The 16,008-nt window shown below is 39.2% G+C and overlaps 1 protein-coding gene across 2 annotated transcripts in view; it reads right to left on the bottom strand.

The window, feature by feature from the left end:
- Window positions 1-1,921: 1,921 nt before the first annotated feature.
- iglon5 (IgLON family member 5) overlaps window positions 1,922-16,008 on the bottom strand; it is a 187,033-nt gene continuing 172,946 nt past the window's right edge. For both annotated transcript variants that reach the window (XM_036135238.1, XM_036135239.1), the window contains exons 7-8: window positions 13,244-13,395; window positions 1,922-8,415 (exon numbers count right to left, since the gene is read on the bottom strand). In XM_036135238.1, the coding sequence (XP_035991131.1) occupies window positions 8,312-8,415; window positions 13,244-13,395 (256 nt within the window). In that variant the 3' untranslated portion in view covers window positions 1,922-8,311. The remainder of the gene's footprint in view (window positions 8,416-13,243; window positions 13,396-16,008) is intronic.

Below are 16,008 nucleotides of genomic sequence, written 5' to 3'. Positions count from 1 at the left end.
AGTTAAGAACCCTTTTATTTTGCATGATGTGGAGGTCGTTCCAAATGGGTGTTCATTTGCATGGGATAATTGAAGACCTATTCATTTGGAGATATTCTCATCAGACTGTCAGAGATGTACTGATATTGATGCTCTTAAAACAGCCATGCTTATTAATTAAAGCGCTGATAAATGGAACATCTCTAATACAGATTTCAGCAGCAAGAGTCTCTAGACTGGAGAGTCACCTTTAGAATAATTTAGGTTAAAGCATACAATTAATTCAAATAGGATAGTCAAAATCCAGACAATGGCGGCTTGTCAATAATGAGCACTCAGGCGCTGCCCCATTGTCAGAAAAAAAGTGTAGATACGGTTAACATCAATTGGAAAATTAAAAGTAAATATTACATATTTTCTTTCAAAAATGTGCCTGACTTTTGACTTTTCAGCGTTCCGATTCCACTTTGGGTTTATTCTGGGTTATTAGTAAAGGCCTTCTAATCGTAAGGTTTCAGTGCTGTGGGAAACTAGACAAATGAGTGTTTATCAAAACTGCAAGTTTTCAAAAAGGGAAAATTAACGTGTGTTCTCTGAACTCTGAAGGGGGCGGAGCTTGGTGACAGAGCATTCTTGCGTCTTCGTTTGTGATTGGCTGGGAGGATGTAATAACTGAAGTATTAACCGACATGATTGGCTAGAATCCAAAAGGAAAGAAAACTGTTCTTCTATTGAACTTTTTACTGACCATTTTTGTTCTATCGCACCACACGACTATGGATCAATATATATTGTTATTAAATTATTGTCCACATCCATCTGGCGAGAGTCAGGTTAGAAGACCATAGTGCAGCGACTAAAAATTCAGTCATTTATTTAGAAATAATAAATTCACGAGGCTTTGGAACTTAGATAGGACCGACCAGACTTAAAAATCCAGCAGCAGGTAAAACACAGTGAATGGATTTATGAGCTGTAGAGTGTGTTGCTTTGGTAATCATCAGTCACCACTGAGCCCAAAGCTAAAACTAATTTAGAATCTGCAGCATACTCGAAAAGGGCTCTGAACAGAATCTCTCCATCTCTCTCCATGATCTTGAGCTATTTTGCAAAGAAGGACAGGCAAAATGTTCCGTCTCTAGATGTACAAAACTGGCAGATACATACGACAAGACACTTTGAATCAGCTCACAAGAACCGAACACAAACGCACCACACTTTTTAGAGGTTTTTTTATTCCTCAAAGATTTCAAAATTCACATTAACCTTTACTCCACTTCCCAATTATGTTCTACTTTGTGTTGGTCTATCACATCAAAACCCAATAAAATACATTGATGTTTCCTGTTGGCCAATTACAAAAGTTCCGTTGGTGTGAATATTTTTCCACTGCTCTGTGTTTTATGCAAAATGATGTTATCCTCATTAATTACACCAAATTTGCTTACAAGGTGATTGTTTACTTATTTGATCACCTTAGGTTAAAAACGCAGATGCTAGTAATGAAAGCATACCAACATTTGGCATTAGTAAACATCTTTTTTAGTTGGAAAATCTACTCGTGAGCCTGAACCATCTTGAACTGAGCATCAAACATGTAGTGACAGGCATCATTTTCACATCAAAAATGAATAATGACAGCATATTAAGTCAATCAATTACTTTACAGCAGATTGTTGCTGTTGGGTAACAATTTGACGTGAGCCCTAAATTAAAGTGTACCATTAAAGCAGAATTGTCAGACATTTACTCAAGCAAAACAAATCAAACAAACAAACAACAAAAATAATAACAACTCAAAAACAATCGTGCGAACCCTTCAAATGCAGAGGCTTTTTATCACAGCAGGAAGCCGAAAACAAGGTAAGGCAACCAGCTGACCTCACCCCGTTTTGAATCACACACACATCCCCACTTCCCGCAACAAACCACACAAAATAGGTTCTGATAAAAACAAAACTGTTTTATTTTTTTTTCTCCCTCCACTTGATATCATTTTCCACTTTGTGGACTTTGAAAAAAAAAAGAAAGAAAGAAAGAAAGAAAGAAACAACATACCAACAGCAATGGAATAAAAGTAAAAGTAAAAAAAAAAAGACAGGATCCGCAGCTAAATAAAAAAATACAATCATCAATTTACAGCACAGAACAACAACTCTCATGATGGAAAACAAATGTTTTGTTCCTTTCATTCTGTCTCGTGTATTTTCATTGATAAGATCTCTAGGAATGTAATAAAAACCTGCAGTCCAGGTGTATGCGATGAAAGAAACAAACAACCTGCCCAGTGGAGCTTAGAGGGAAAACAAACACGCAGATATGCACACACGCGAGGCCCTTGGAATTGCAAATGGGTAATGTACACTTGAACACGCAAGGCTTCAGTACTTGTGCTAGTTTCCACACAATTCATTTAAAAAAAGAAATATGCAAAAAAGTGGGCAAACCTCTAGGGAAGTGGGGCGGGGGACCCTTTTCGCAGATCATCTGCACAAAAAAAATAAAATAAAAAATACAGACTCAGGATGGTAAAACGCGTGAAATCAAAGAATGTGTGCATGAAGAGATGGACAAAGCGAGGAACAGGGAGTGATGGATTTTACATTCCACACTAACTCAGCTTATTCCAGCAATTATACTCAGTGGGACTCCTCAAGTAAAATTTGTTATTAGTTTCCAAATGAGACGTTTTTTTTCTCCTTCTAGTCCCCGCAGTAATTTCCTTCCGAGGCGCACAGCCCCCTTACTATCTTCTCTCGCATCCCACTTTCCAACATATTATCCTGCAGTCGTGACTTCACCTTAGCTTGCTTTGCAACACAACTGCTTTTCTGTAACATAACTGCAATATTAATCAGCACAAAAATACCAGTTGTGGAAAAAAAAATAAAAATCCATCTTTTTTTTTTCCCCCCCTCTCCCTGTCAGTCCTCGGCGCAGCAACCCAATATTTACCCATTGGTTGATTGACAAGGAAAACGCAGAGCGTGGGACGGCTATTCACAGAGGCCAAGCAATGGTGCTCTCTCTGTGTTGGATTGGAGATGTGAGGTGGGCGACTTAATGACTAGGAAAGACGTGGTGGGCGAGATTCCTACTTTGTGTCGCGCGGCCCGCGTGAACGCCGCTGTTGCCCAGCCGGTGGAGTGCAGCATGCTGTTAATTAGACGGATGCTTCTGCTCTTAGAGAGGTGAAGTGATTGACAACATGCCATCTGTGGCCACATATCTGTTTATCTGTCTTTCTCTCTGTCCGTCTGATACAGTTTTTCCGCGCCTCTCATTGACTTCCAGCAAGCTGCGTACCGGTGCATACATTAGCTGCAGTAATGAAACTGTTTTGCGGCTTAATAAACTTGCAGCACTGACTTTGCCCACGAGAGCGGAATGGGCCTCCGGATAGCTGGTAAACAATGGATGATTGGGATAATATATGGGAATTAGGCGTGCTTTGCAGTAAAGGACATGAGCAGGGGATTTGGAATAATGATATTGATTCATATGTAATTATCACTCTGGTGTAGCATATCCTTTTGAGGCTCTCCTATATCTTACAAATGAAACTGATCTGTTTAACATTATTTATTGTTCCTGCGCATGTTTATCACCATCTGGACAAAGCTAGCTTATTTTAAGCGCGTATAGCAGTGGCTCCTGCCATTCGTTCGCACATGCAACGCTATAGGAATGCTGTGTACCAAAACAAGCAACAGAAATGCAAGGCTGCATTTATTCCAGATGGGAAACTAATGATTAATTCTTTATTTCCCTGGATCCGACTCATGCTTCTGAGTGCAGAGTTTACCAAGCTGACATTACAGCTTGCCCAAATAGTTTCGGAGAAGGGCCTAAAATCGATGTGCAATTAGGGGTGTCTTGTATCAGGCATGATGAATTATGCTCTCTGCTCTAAGGCTGGGTTATAGACACTTGATCAATCCAGTTCTGAGGCTGGGGAGATATTGCTCTATTTCAAAGCCGTTCAGTCAAATGTATTGATTAACTATTGTGTTGAGGATTGAAAGTCTATTCCAGGATTTGCTCTGAGCAGTAAAGCTGCTGTAAGAAGGGCTACGGTCTAAGCCTGCTGCCGTATATTGAGCAACATGATATATTCATGTCATTCTTGCTAAACTTACAGTACATTAACTTTCCTATAGATATATTTATTATTTTTAGTACAGTACTTGTATTTGCCTTATACTACCCTTGTTTTTAAAAGCAAATTCTTTAGATTTAGTTTTTTTTTTACAATCCATTATCTGCAATATTAAAGATGTACCGACATAAATAAATAACAATCTGATAAATCTATTCATTTAAAAGTCTGACTAAAACTGTGTGAGAAATAGTTGGACGAACCAAAGTACAGCCGTTAAAGTGCATTACAATGCTACATACTGTAAACAGGCGGAGGTTTTGTGAGCTCTAAGCAACGCGGCGTCTTATTAAGAACAACTCCAAGTAGATCATCATAACCTTCGGCTACAGGAGCCAATCACCGCTTTCTCATCAGGGTACGCCGAACGTAATTAGGGTGAGAAAAATTGTCTTGTTTATATCACTGTAAACTCATTGCACCCCAGCTGTGGTGTTATTTACACACTTGAAATAGGCCAGACTGCATTTGTGATCAAGGCTATGTTAATGATGTTCATATTACACGGTGCAACCATAAATAGATTGTGCTACACCTTCCCCTGGGGGAGACCACGGCGCTCAAGTTTGGAAATGCAAAATGAATGCGTGTCTGTCTTCTTCCCCTCACTGAAGAGTTCACTGTCTGGTTAGTGTCACTGCCTCTCCCTCCGGCTTTGAGCTTTTGGGTTTGCATTGTCGAGGTAACATCCCACGGGACCACCAGACTGGTTGCTCTCTCAGCAGGAACTTCATCTACCCTTAAATCTTACACCCCAGGGATCTTCTTCCAGCTTGTCAGCCCTCTCTGCAGCCATAATCTCTGTTTCCTCAAACTAAGGTTTTCATAAAAAAATCTTCTACTCAAATATTTCAACTGTTCCTGACTTCTCCGCAAATTCTTATTGAAAAATCCAAACTATCCAATTGAAAGATTTCAAAACAGCCATAAGCACATGCTGTTATTGTAACGCTAAATGTTACTCTTGCAATGTTTCACCAGCTAGTTTCTAACTTATGAAATTAGATCTATTTGGTTGAATGATGGCAAAACAACCAAAAAAATAAATAAATCTAGAAGAATGGTAACAAATTCCTAATTGAGTCAATTTGCATTGGATGAAACCTACAGTAATTCAAGTTAGCTGTTCCAAGCTGTAAAGCCTATTAACACGTAAAGGGAGACGCACTAGGGTGCCGTGAAGAATAAATGTGGACATACAGATTGACAATTCAAACGCTTAGATTCAGTTCTGAACCGGCACACTTTTTTTAAAGACCTCCCTCCATTAAATACAAACAAAACAGACAAATTTTGATAATATTTTTTTTTTTCAAAATCCACCCATACACAAATACAGGCATGCTATTTTCAAACACACGCCGACAATCATGACAGAATGTTGTGTTCTTGTGCAACAGTTTTTTTTTTTTATCTTCTCTTTAGCTTTACCGACAACAGATTATGTACATACAGATGTTATGAGCTGCTGAAAACCCTCAGGGGAAAGCTAACATGGGACAGTATAAGTGTAGAAGGGGGAAAAAAAATGCCATAGAAGATAGTGAGCGTTTAAAAATATGGCAATAAATGAATCACAGACCGAACGACCCGCTATTGTGCTTGAAATGGAATCCATCGTTGTTTTGGGAGCAAGTAGTTGCATGCACAATATGTGTTCTTTAACACCCAAATACATCGCAGAGGAAAACACATGTAGTGTCCTAGGTTAAGGGCCATTTAAACAGAGCTTCACAATCATTTCCGAGGACTGTACACAGTAAAAGTACAACAACAGACTTTTGATAGCGCTTGTTAATGGCAGATCATTTCAGATATTACACCACAGATTTGACCATGATGGGAATCTCTTGCACAGAAAAATTAGGGGTTATTGCTGAGTTGAAAAAAAAAAGGAACTTAGAAAAAAAACCAAAAAAACAAAACAAAAAAACACATTCCACATTTGATTCAGTATTGAGTAATTCCCCTGTAATTTTGTAGTAGTCAGGGTTCAGCCGGGGTAACTTCATCCCTTGGCGCGCACTTGCTATGGCAAATTTGCATATAGTCTCTGAAAGTGAGCTTAACATAAGAAATGGATGCAGTCATGATGAAATATGGGATTTCCTCTTGCTATTTGTGCTGTACAGGTTTTTTTTTTTTTTCTGTCACAGGTACACACCGGAGGGAGTGGTGGTGCACCAAGGTGAGATTTGTCCTTGAAGAGGATTCCTGTCAGTGGTAGGATTGAGCTTGATTTATGGGGGCCATAACTGAGCGACAGAAAGGACAGGTGGAGCTCGGGCTCCTTCGCTCAGCCAGCCACAGGTAATGGCTAATTACATCTTTATCTCCCTGTGGTCTGGCAGAACAAGAAATGACTTACAGCCACAGCCAGAGACCGACATGGATCCAAAGCATTTATCTAGCTGGTCAGTAGAGGACACGCCAAGACGAGCGGACAGATGTGTTGGAAATGTGTGTCTGACGCAGTTAGAAGCATGACAAAGGGAGTCAAATACATAAACTGTTACAAATCATAAATTACACCACCAGCCAGCACTTCAGGACCCAAATAAAATGACCCCTCGAAACTGTTTCAAATGGGATTTTAAAAAGCTCGCCATGGCAAAATAGACCACACCACTTCGAAAACTTTACAACTTTTTTTTTTGTCCCGTTTTTTTTTATTTTTAAATCTTCATTGAAGTCGTTCGACGTGTGTGAGCGAAGTAGAAAACGTTTCTTCCTTACCCCCCCCCCCTCCCCACACCCCCCGCCCCCACGCACAACTTATTACCATCATGTTTTGCTCATGTTTTTTTTTCTCCTTACACGGAATTACTATTCATAGTTATTCAAATACGTATTAACATCATCATCATCATTATCATCATCAGTAGTAGTAGTAGTATCAACACCAAAAAAGTAAAAGCAGCAAAAGCAGCTAACCTTGCAGAGAAAAAACAGACACAGTGCAGAGGGAGGAGAAAAGGGAGCGTGTGGACTCACAACAGGAACATCTCTAACCAGTACATGCTATCAACAAGCGACAAAGAGGATGGAGCTGCACAAGCTTTGAAACAGAAGATATTTTTTGTCAATAGAGACAGTCCCTTGCTGCTTCAGAAGACTTAAGTGTAGTTGAGGCTTTCTTAAGATCGTGTGGGGGCAACCCGAAGTCGCCGGCATAGCCTCTGTAACCACGTATATTTACAGTGGAGGAATGAGAAGCGAGGGACGATGGTCTGGGTCGGCGACGCACAGCTGAGAACACTATAGCAATATGGAGGGCAACTAGACAAAGCACTTGTAACAGAGAGGCAAGGGAGGGGGGTTGGGGGGGGGGGCTCAAAAAGGTCTGGGTAGTGAGGGCTACATGCGAAAACGTAGTATAAACCTCCCCGAATTACATAAAGGGGACTGACGCCATCACCACCCATCCTTTTTTTTGTTTTTTTTAAATACATTTTGACATCATTCATAGCAGCTTCACTGCTACACTGGTAAAATAAAATAAAAAATAATAAAATTAAAAACATACATGTGTTGTCACTCGGTTTAAGTGTGTGACCATAGGGTGAAACTTCACATGACAGCCATTATCACGTCATAACTATCGTTTCCATAAATAACCACCAAAATATTGTGATTTCATGTATTATTTCCATAAGGCAAACATTGTAGGTCAGTCAATAGTCTGTGTTTTATCTTACATTAATGACCATACAGTTGTTAGATTATCTATTTTCTCATTTGTCACCATCATCGTTAATATACACTTTCTATCAGCCTCATCTCAGTGGGAGCAATGAGGGAGAACAAAGGGTGGAGAGGGGAAGTACCGAGTCAGACTAGTCTGCAAGGCAAACAGGACAAATTGTATGCATGAAAGAGGAACAGAAGAAAGGGATATTGTGACTAAGTTTAATTCATAATAGAATTGAGGGTGCAGGGGGAGGGGGGGGGGGGGGGGGGCGTTCAAGGGAGTATTCGTGTTTGATGCAGTGATTCAATGGCTCCTGAAATAATGCATATTCTTTTAGTTCACAGTGATGGGTTCGTAATTAAAGAATTTCATTTCCGTTTTTCTTCCGTTGAGAGGGGGGGGGGAGAGAGAGACAGAGGGAGCACAGGAAGAAATGGGGCTTTCAGGGAGCGTTTGAGGACGATTCCAACAAACAGGGGGCTTCACACTTTCACCAGAAGAAGAGCAGAGAGGGAAACCCAAACGCACAGGCTGGCGCTCATCCCTGCTTGTAAAGCAGCCCCTCGCCCCTGGAGCGCTCCTGGTCCTGGGAAGAGAAAATAGGAGATTGGAAAAGGGAACAGGGAGAGCGGTGAGGGAGAAGAAGCTGAAGTAAAAAAAAAAAGCAACGCTACTATCACATAGAAAATTTGTTTTTACACTCTGAGGGACAGAATCTCCACATCAGTAGCGTTCACATCCACTACAATTTACATCTAGATTCTGAGATTTTTCACACATGACTTAATTCATATCGATTTCTAATCTGATTCATGGGAAAAAAAAAATATTTTTCTGGCTGTTGGCTGTGTGCTGATTCATTAAATGATAAAGCCAGGTATCCGATATCCTCTCTGTATATGTCTCTGACTAAGTTTGCAGCCAAGTTCCAACAGGGCTTCATCAAATGTGCAGATTAACTGTAATTGTAATGCAGTTGTAAAGCAAAAAATAAAAAAAGATAACATATCTATCCTTTTAGACTATAAAATAGCAACGTGAATATATTAAGTATTCACATTTTATATGTTGACAGGCGCAGGTTACACAGGGGAAACTACCGATGGCTCCATCCATCACTCAAATCTCTCACAATGAAAAGCTTAATACAGACGACCTTATAATTTGTGATCGTTGCTTTACTACGTGACATTTCATAGCCGTGATGAAGAGGAGCAGTCATTAATTTCACTTTGGTGGCTCTGAGTTTGACACATGAGAGGATCCAGGTGATCTTAAAGTCCTGTTAAATCCCTTGTCATAAAAGCAAGTGTGAACCCTATCAGGGTTACTATTTTGATTCATCAAACAACATTCATTTGACACCAGTCAAAAAAAAATTTAAATAACAAAGATTGTCCTGTGGCAGTTTTAGATATCCCAGGGAGGCCTTCTACAGTATCAACATATCTCTGTCCAGTGCCATATCACACAACAATAACCTGAGTAAATACAAAAAGATTTGTACAAATAATGTTTTCATTTGTTAGAGGGGACAAAAGGTATCCACAACAACCTGGACCCATGTGAGACTACAATTGCCCCTCATATTAAATCCTGAATTAACTGTAAACGTTCAGGGAGCATCTGATCTGTCTTCCTTCAGAGGTTTTCCAGGCACATCTCATCGGGAGGAGACCCTGGGGACGACCCATAAACTGCTGGAGGGACTATATATCTAGTCTGGGCTGGGAGCACCTTTGGATCTCAGAGAACCAGCTGGAGGATGTCGCTGGGGAGGGTCTGGAGTTTCCTCCTTGGCCTGTTGACCTTGTGACCCAATCTCTGATAAGTGCAAGACGATTGGTGGATGAGCTCAATTTCATTGGCCACACCCGGGCCTGATCAAACCAAGAAATCACCGAAACAGAACCTGTCTGACAACATGAAGTATGCTAAATGAACTCAAAAAGCAACACCTCATTCGCCTTTCTAAAGAAATTCCCAAAAAGGATAAGAAACAAAGTCACTGACATATATCCTTTCTGCAAAAAAAAAAAAAAAAGCCAGCACTATTTCAAATGCTTTGGGGCTCCAGAAAATCTCAGTGTGAGACATTATCCATAAGTAGGAGAAGACGTGGAGTACCTCAGGGGCCAATGTGAACTCATCCAGGAAGGTTAAAAGAACAACTTCTGGGGCATGTCTGTTTTTTTTTCTTCATTCAACCAAAAACAACATCTGTTTTAATATTTAACTCATGGTTAAATATTTGACCATTTATTGAGCACTTTCCTTGGTGTTCTGTAATTTGTCAAATGTCATGTTTGGTAGACATGAAGCTTGTCTTCATATTTCCAGAGTCAGTTAAAATTATATTTTGTGAAGGCTATTGAAAATGGCAAAGGTTATTTTTTTTATGATCATTTTATAAGTGATTGAGCTCAGAATATAAAACATGAGAACATGTGTAAACCAGAGAGACAGCTGTAAATGAGCCATCAGCTAAGTCTGCTACTACAGTATGCATCTCTTCTCTTGTGGAATGTATGTCCCTGTATGTGATTCATAATTAATTAACATCTGTTCAGTCCACTGATGTGTATTTATATCACTATGCCAAAGAAACATATATCTGTGTTGACATTTTTTGAGACACATGAGAAGATCCTATTTTTTCAAACTTTTTATTTCCATTACATGGGTGTCATTTTAGGTCAGCGGTCATCATCTGGATAAGCAAGCCCATTCTATACAGCTCAGACGTGTTCAATAATTAGCTAAATATGTGACATGATTAAATTGCATGTACTTAAAAAAAACAGTTTGTTTTTTTATTTGGATTTCCCTAAAGAGAATTGTTTGTTATGTGAATAAAAAGAGCTTAGTAATTTTTTCATCTTACCAAGTTTTACTTTTTAAGTTTTAAAAGACAAGTATTATTTTCAGCATTGAATTGTTTTTATTGTTATGCTTCAAGATAGACTCTGGTCTATTGTATTTATATTTATATGGATTAAGAATCTCTTATAGCATAGGGCCCCCCACATAGAAACAGCCCTGGGCTACATACACTCCAAAAAACGCAACATCCATAAGGTTAATCTGGTCATTTACACTGTTAGAGTGATAATATTAGGAAGGCACTTCCTCTGTAAACTCTTCTTCTACTAACAGTTATTAAATAGAGGACGATTCTTATCTGCAGCAACATCTACTGGCATCTCATTAATGAGACTTTAAAGCTCCAAGACAGATGATTTTTACATACATAATTAGTTATGTTTACATGCATAACATTTCCTCATTGGATTAAAATGTATTTGGATTAAATAATCAAATTGTACTATTTATATGGGCGCACAATCAATTAATCTGATCATAATGTGCATGTATATGCACCTGGCTCTATTCATGATAGCACCACTCTGACATGCATAGTTATCAAATTTCCCTTAAAAAACACAGAAGTACTTCCGTCTTTGTTAAACAACAAAAAATGGTAAACAAAGCATTATATGATGTATTATATGAGTTTGTTTGGCATCCAAGCGCCCAGGCTGGATTTGCATGATGTTCTAATTACGGTTGAAGCGTTACTGAGTAAGCGACAATTTGGAGCTCTTTTATATTTTCGAACAGAAAGGTTGTGTCGGGAGCGCGACGTATTTCCGCCACTCACCAACACGGAAATACGTCACATTTACGTCTGGCGCACTCAGGTTAGTTTGCCACAGTCAGAATAACTTGAGCCTGACAAGGGTTTACATGTTGATCGGGTTATCAATTGCCATAAACCGCCCCTCTCATTCGGAATACAATTTCATTCGGATTGAGATTAATCCGATCAGAATATTCCGATTGACTTGTTTACATGATGCAATTTAATTCTGATCGGCTCCTTATTCCGATTACTTTTGTCCATGAAAACGTAGCTATCGTAGCACCCTGACATCGATAGCCTAGCCATGGCCCAATGGAAGTAGAGGAAACCGTGTCTTTTGTTGCTGTTACTTGTGTGACGTTACTCAAACTGATGGTTTATTTAATTCAACAAAACACAACAGCTCTTATGTCTTGCATAACTTGAAGATCATTGCGAACACTAATCGTGGCAACAGGAATTAATACAGAGGTGCCATAAATACTAGCCAGTCACCTACTGAATAACTCACATAAAGAAAATCTCTTGGTCCCAGTGTCTGTGGCTTAAGGTAAAAGTGGATCTGCTGTAACCATGAAATCCTTGACACAAAGCCGCTGTTTAGTCTGGAGTAGGTGTATTTGTCTAGAATAAACAAGTCATTATTTGTCGCCACTAACATGCTATCTGAGCAGGAAGCCTTGATAGCACTTAAAAGGCTAACTGTAAAACCCCTAATTTACCTTCTGTTCTCCTACTTTAGTTTGTTTTACAGTTTATGGAGATAAAAGCAGGTGTTTTACATGCAGTGGTGTACGAGTGAAAAGTGAAAGCTAGCAGTGACTGCCAATGATCTATGTAATGGACTCATCGACAGAGCGTAATTACAATAATGTGGCAATTTTGTCAGGATTGAGGGTTGCTGGTGTTAAAATACTGCACGTGATACCTTTAAAACGGCGAACAAGGTGGTACAGTAGCAGGAAAATAAAGTCAGGTGAGGTAATGACAGCGAGGGACAGGATATGAACAGAAACGCCACAAAAGGAGTCAGATTATGGTCCGATTTTTTTTTCCATAGCTGGTTGAGGAAAGAAGCGGTTTTGTTGTGTTTTAATGATGGTAGGAGAAGATTAGGAGGGAGAAAAGAGGCAGCGGGACAGATGACGGAGAGATAGTCTGACAGAAGTGACTGCAGTGGTGAAAAAAGAGAGCAGATAGATGTATGGGTCTGGCGGAGGAGTGAGTCATTGAAGGGAGACTGGACGAGATAATGGGGAAAGGAATGGAAGAAGAAAAGGGATAGATGAAGGACTCACTTAAGATGGTAATGCCAAACGCACTAAAGGGAGGGTGATGGGAAATGGAAGGGTAGGAAATCGCTCATTGGGGACAGTTAATGTGAATTGGGCTCTGAGAGAAATGACAACTTCTCGGGTAACAGGACAGAACAGAGCGACAGTCTGTGTGTACAGGCGGGTGTGCGAACAGGCGAGCGATGGCGGGGGAGAGTGTGAGTGCACAAAAAAGAGAAAGAGGCTGTAATATAGGCAAGCAAAGCTTTAATGGGGCGGAGAATAACGTAAATGGGAAGACGGAGGGAGTGTAAAGGCTGAGTGAAGGCTGTGCAGTGTGCAGAGCAAAAACAGATTTCGAATATTTTTGCAGCAGACAGTCCTGTCTAACTCCAGATAGTCGCAAAAGATAAATGTGAGTATATTTGGGGAGAGGGGTGGGGGGGAAATCGATGCGCTTGCACACACGGTTTTGTTAGATGTGTGTGATAACTTACGAAACAGCAGCATGCTGGCGTTGGAGGATCCCAGACGGTTTGAGGCGAAGCAAGTGTAGTTGCCAAAATGTTTCTCTGTCACATTGGTAAACAGCAACAGCGAGCGCGTCTTCTCGTTTTTGATCCGTAAGGTGTTGTCATTCTCTACTGGCCTGGGTTGTGTGTGAGAAAGCAGAGAACAGAGGTAGAGCGATTAAGCTTTTTAGAGAAACAGAAAGAAAACACAACATAACATCACACCTCCTGACTCAGTCTGCAGAGAGGAGTACGTAGCTCTGTCTGTCATTTGACATTGTGAGCAGAGTCCCCTCTAATCTTCATTTTACCTTGTACCCACATTGAAATATCACTGCTTTTAAACAACAAAGACATAAGGAGACCTAGATTTTTCTTTCTATTAGTTCATAATACTTTAACCGATTCCAAATCACACTTCTCCATCTGTGTTCTTTGATTCCGTTTAACTGAATATGATAGAAAAATCTTACATTTCATATCTAACCTCTGCTATTGGCTACCCTAGTAAAGACGTCTAAAAATACTCAAATTTATATATATATTTTTCCTGATGCATCATCTTACAGTAAAAAAAATGCTTCTGTTCTCCAATCTTTTGAGATTTCCTCTGACCTAGTTTATCACTCTCCTCGCTGTGCATGATGGTGAAATAAACATGGGTCCTCGTCCAGACTTGTTGGTCACAGTTTTAAACTTTTTAATTACTGCTATGACAGGAAATATGGATCAGTGACGTTCTCTATTAATTTCCCGACTTAAGAAGAGCAACACACTCCTTCTTTAATCGAATTGCATGTTTTCTTGTCTGACCAATTTTGAGGAGAGGTACTCGGGGGACATTTTGTTATTAACTATTTGCAAGTTAAATTAAGCAAATTATGCAAAATTATGCAAACTATGTGGAACTGATAAGACCAAACAAAAATGAGTAGTTTAAGCATGTTAAGTCTTGCATCAGACGGATACTACTCAGAGGTGAAGCGCAGAGAAGAATACTCACCAAAAGTGAGCCAAGAACATATGCTGGGGGCAATGCTGTGTTTTATTTTATCTCTGAACTATATATATATATATATATATATATATATATATATATATATATATATATATATATATATATATATAAATGATGCACACAAATAAAGATTCTTGATTTTAAAGAAATGTGTTTTATCATACCGACTAGCTTCCCTGACCCATGAAAAAAAACCAACAACATCCCCACGGTATGATACTCCCACCACTGTGTTTCACAGTGTAGGTGGTTTGTTCAGAATTATGTGCTGCGTAAGGTTTCTGCCACACGTAACATGGAGGCCAAAAGGCTTTCAGACTCTCTGACAGGACGAACTTTGTCCACATTTGCTCTTATTTCTTAGACTGCTTCTGGTAAACTTTAACCAGAACTTATTATGACTTTCTTTCAACAACGACTTTCTTCTTGCCACTCTTCCATAAATCCCAGGATTGTAAACTTCATGACCAGTGTCATGTCAGGATATTCTCCAACTGAACTGTGGATTTCTGTAGCTCCCCCAGAACTGCTTGTTATTGTAGGTTTGTATTTGTGCCTTACTTTCTCTGTTTTGGGATGATGGATTAGACAGTTCTCCCTGAGATGTCTATAGCTTGGCTTATTGTTTTTTTTTTAATCTTGCTATAAACTTCTCCAAAAGTTTATCCTCTGACCTTTATGGTAAGTTTGTTTACTAATGTTCTCTACAAAACCTCTGGGCAAACCTTCACAGAACAGCTGAATATATATTGAGGTTAAATTAGACCAAGGCACTTACTAATTTGAAGACAGTTGGCTGACTGATATTTGGGGCTATCATTAGTAAAGGGGAGATTGTTGACATGCTTATTTAAAAACAAGAAAGAAAACAATGTATCTTTAATTTTAGTAACCATCATTTGCTCATTTGACTCGGTCTATCACATACAATCTAATTGCATTGTGATAAAAATTTGAAAAAAGCTCAAATAGTATGAAAACTTTTCCAGAGCACTTGACTTTTATCAGTATAAAGAATTTTTTCTTTCTCAAATTAAAAACAGGCAGTTGTCCATATCTTATAAGACTCCATATACCTTAACTGGAGTGTCAATTACAGTAATAACATTAGTGTCTGACTTTGGATGCTTTTATTGTGTAAAACAATTTTAAAACCAAAATTCATAAAACAGAAGGTCAACTTTTACAACTTTTTGCTGTAAACTCTAAAACATTACAGGAGACTTCTGGAACCGAATTTGCTGCTTCGGGGTTTTAGCAACGATTGATTGTGAGAAAGGTTTGGACAAAATTATTCTCATGCTCCTGACATTAATGTGGTTGAATATACCATTTTTTTCAGTGCATACTGTCTACTGACAGCCTTTGCAGTCACAACTTTTTTTCATGGATTTCTTCCAAGAGTAAACACGTGACAAATCTCCAAACAGCAGACTGCAGAAAAAAAATTAAACAATGGGACAGAATCTCTGAGCTTTTAGACCTGCTTGATATGCAAGCCTTATGTGAATGCTATACAGTTTTGCCAAACATTTTACACGAATGCAAAGTTGTTCTCAAGCATGTTTATCGTTCTTGAGATCAAAACTGAGCCTCTCACTTCCAGGCTGACCTAACCAGTGCAAGGTCAGCTTGACATCTTGGTTCCCAAAGTTTATGTTAAAATACCTGGAAACACAGACAAGCATTCCCGTCGATCGCTAACTGCAAAAACAACATATTCTTATCAGAA

Source organism: Fundulus heteroclitus, chromosome 3 (assembly GCF_011125445.2).
Source record: "Fundulus heteroclitus isolate FHET01 chromosome 3, MU-UCD_Fhet_4.1, whole genome shotgun sequence".
NCBI lineage: Eukaryota > Metazoa > Chordata > Actinopteri > Cyprinodontiformes > Fundulidae > Fundulus > Fundulus heteroclitus.
This window is presented reverse-complemented; position numbering and strand designations above follow the sequence as displayed.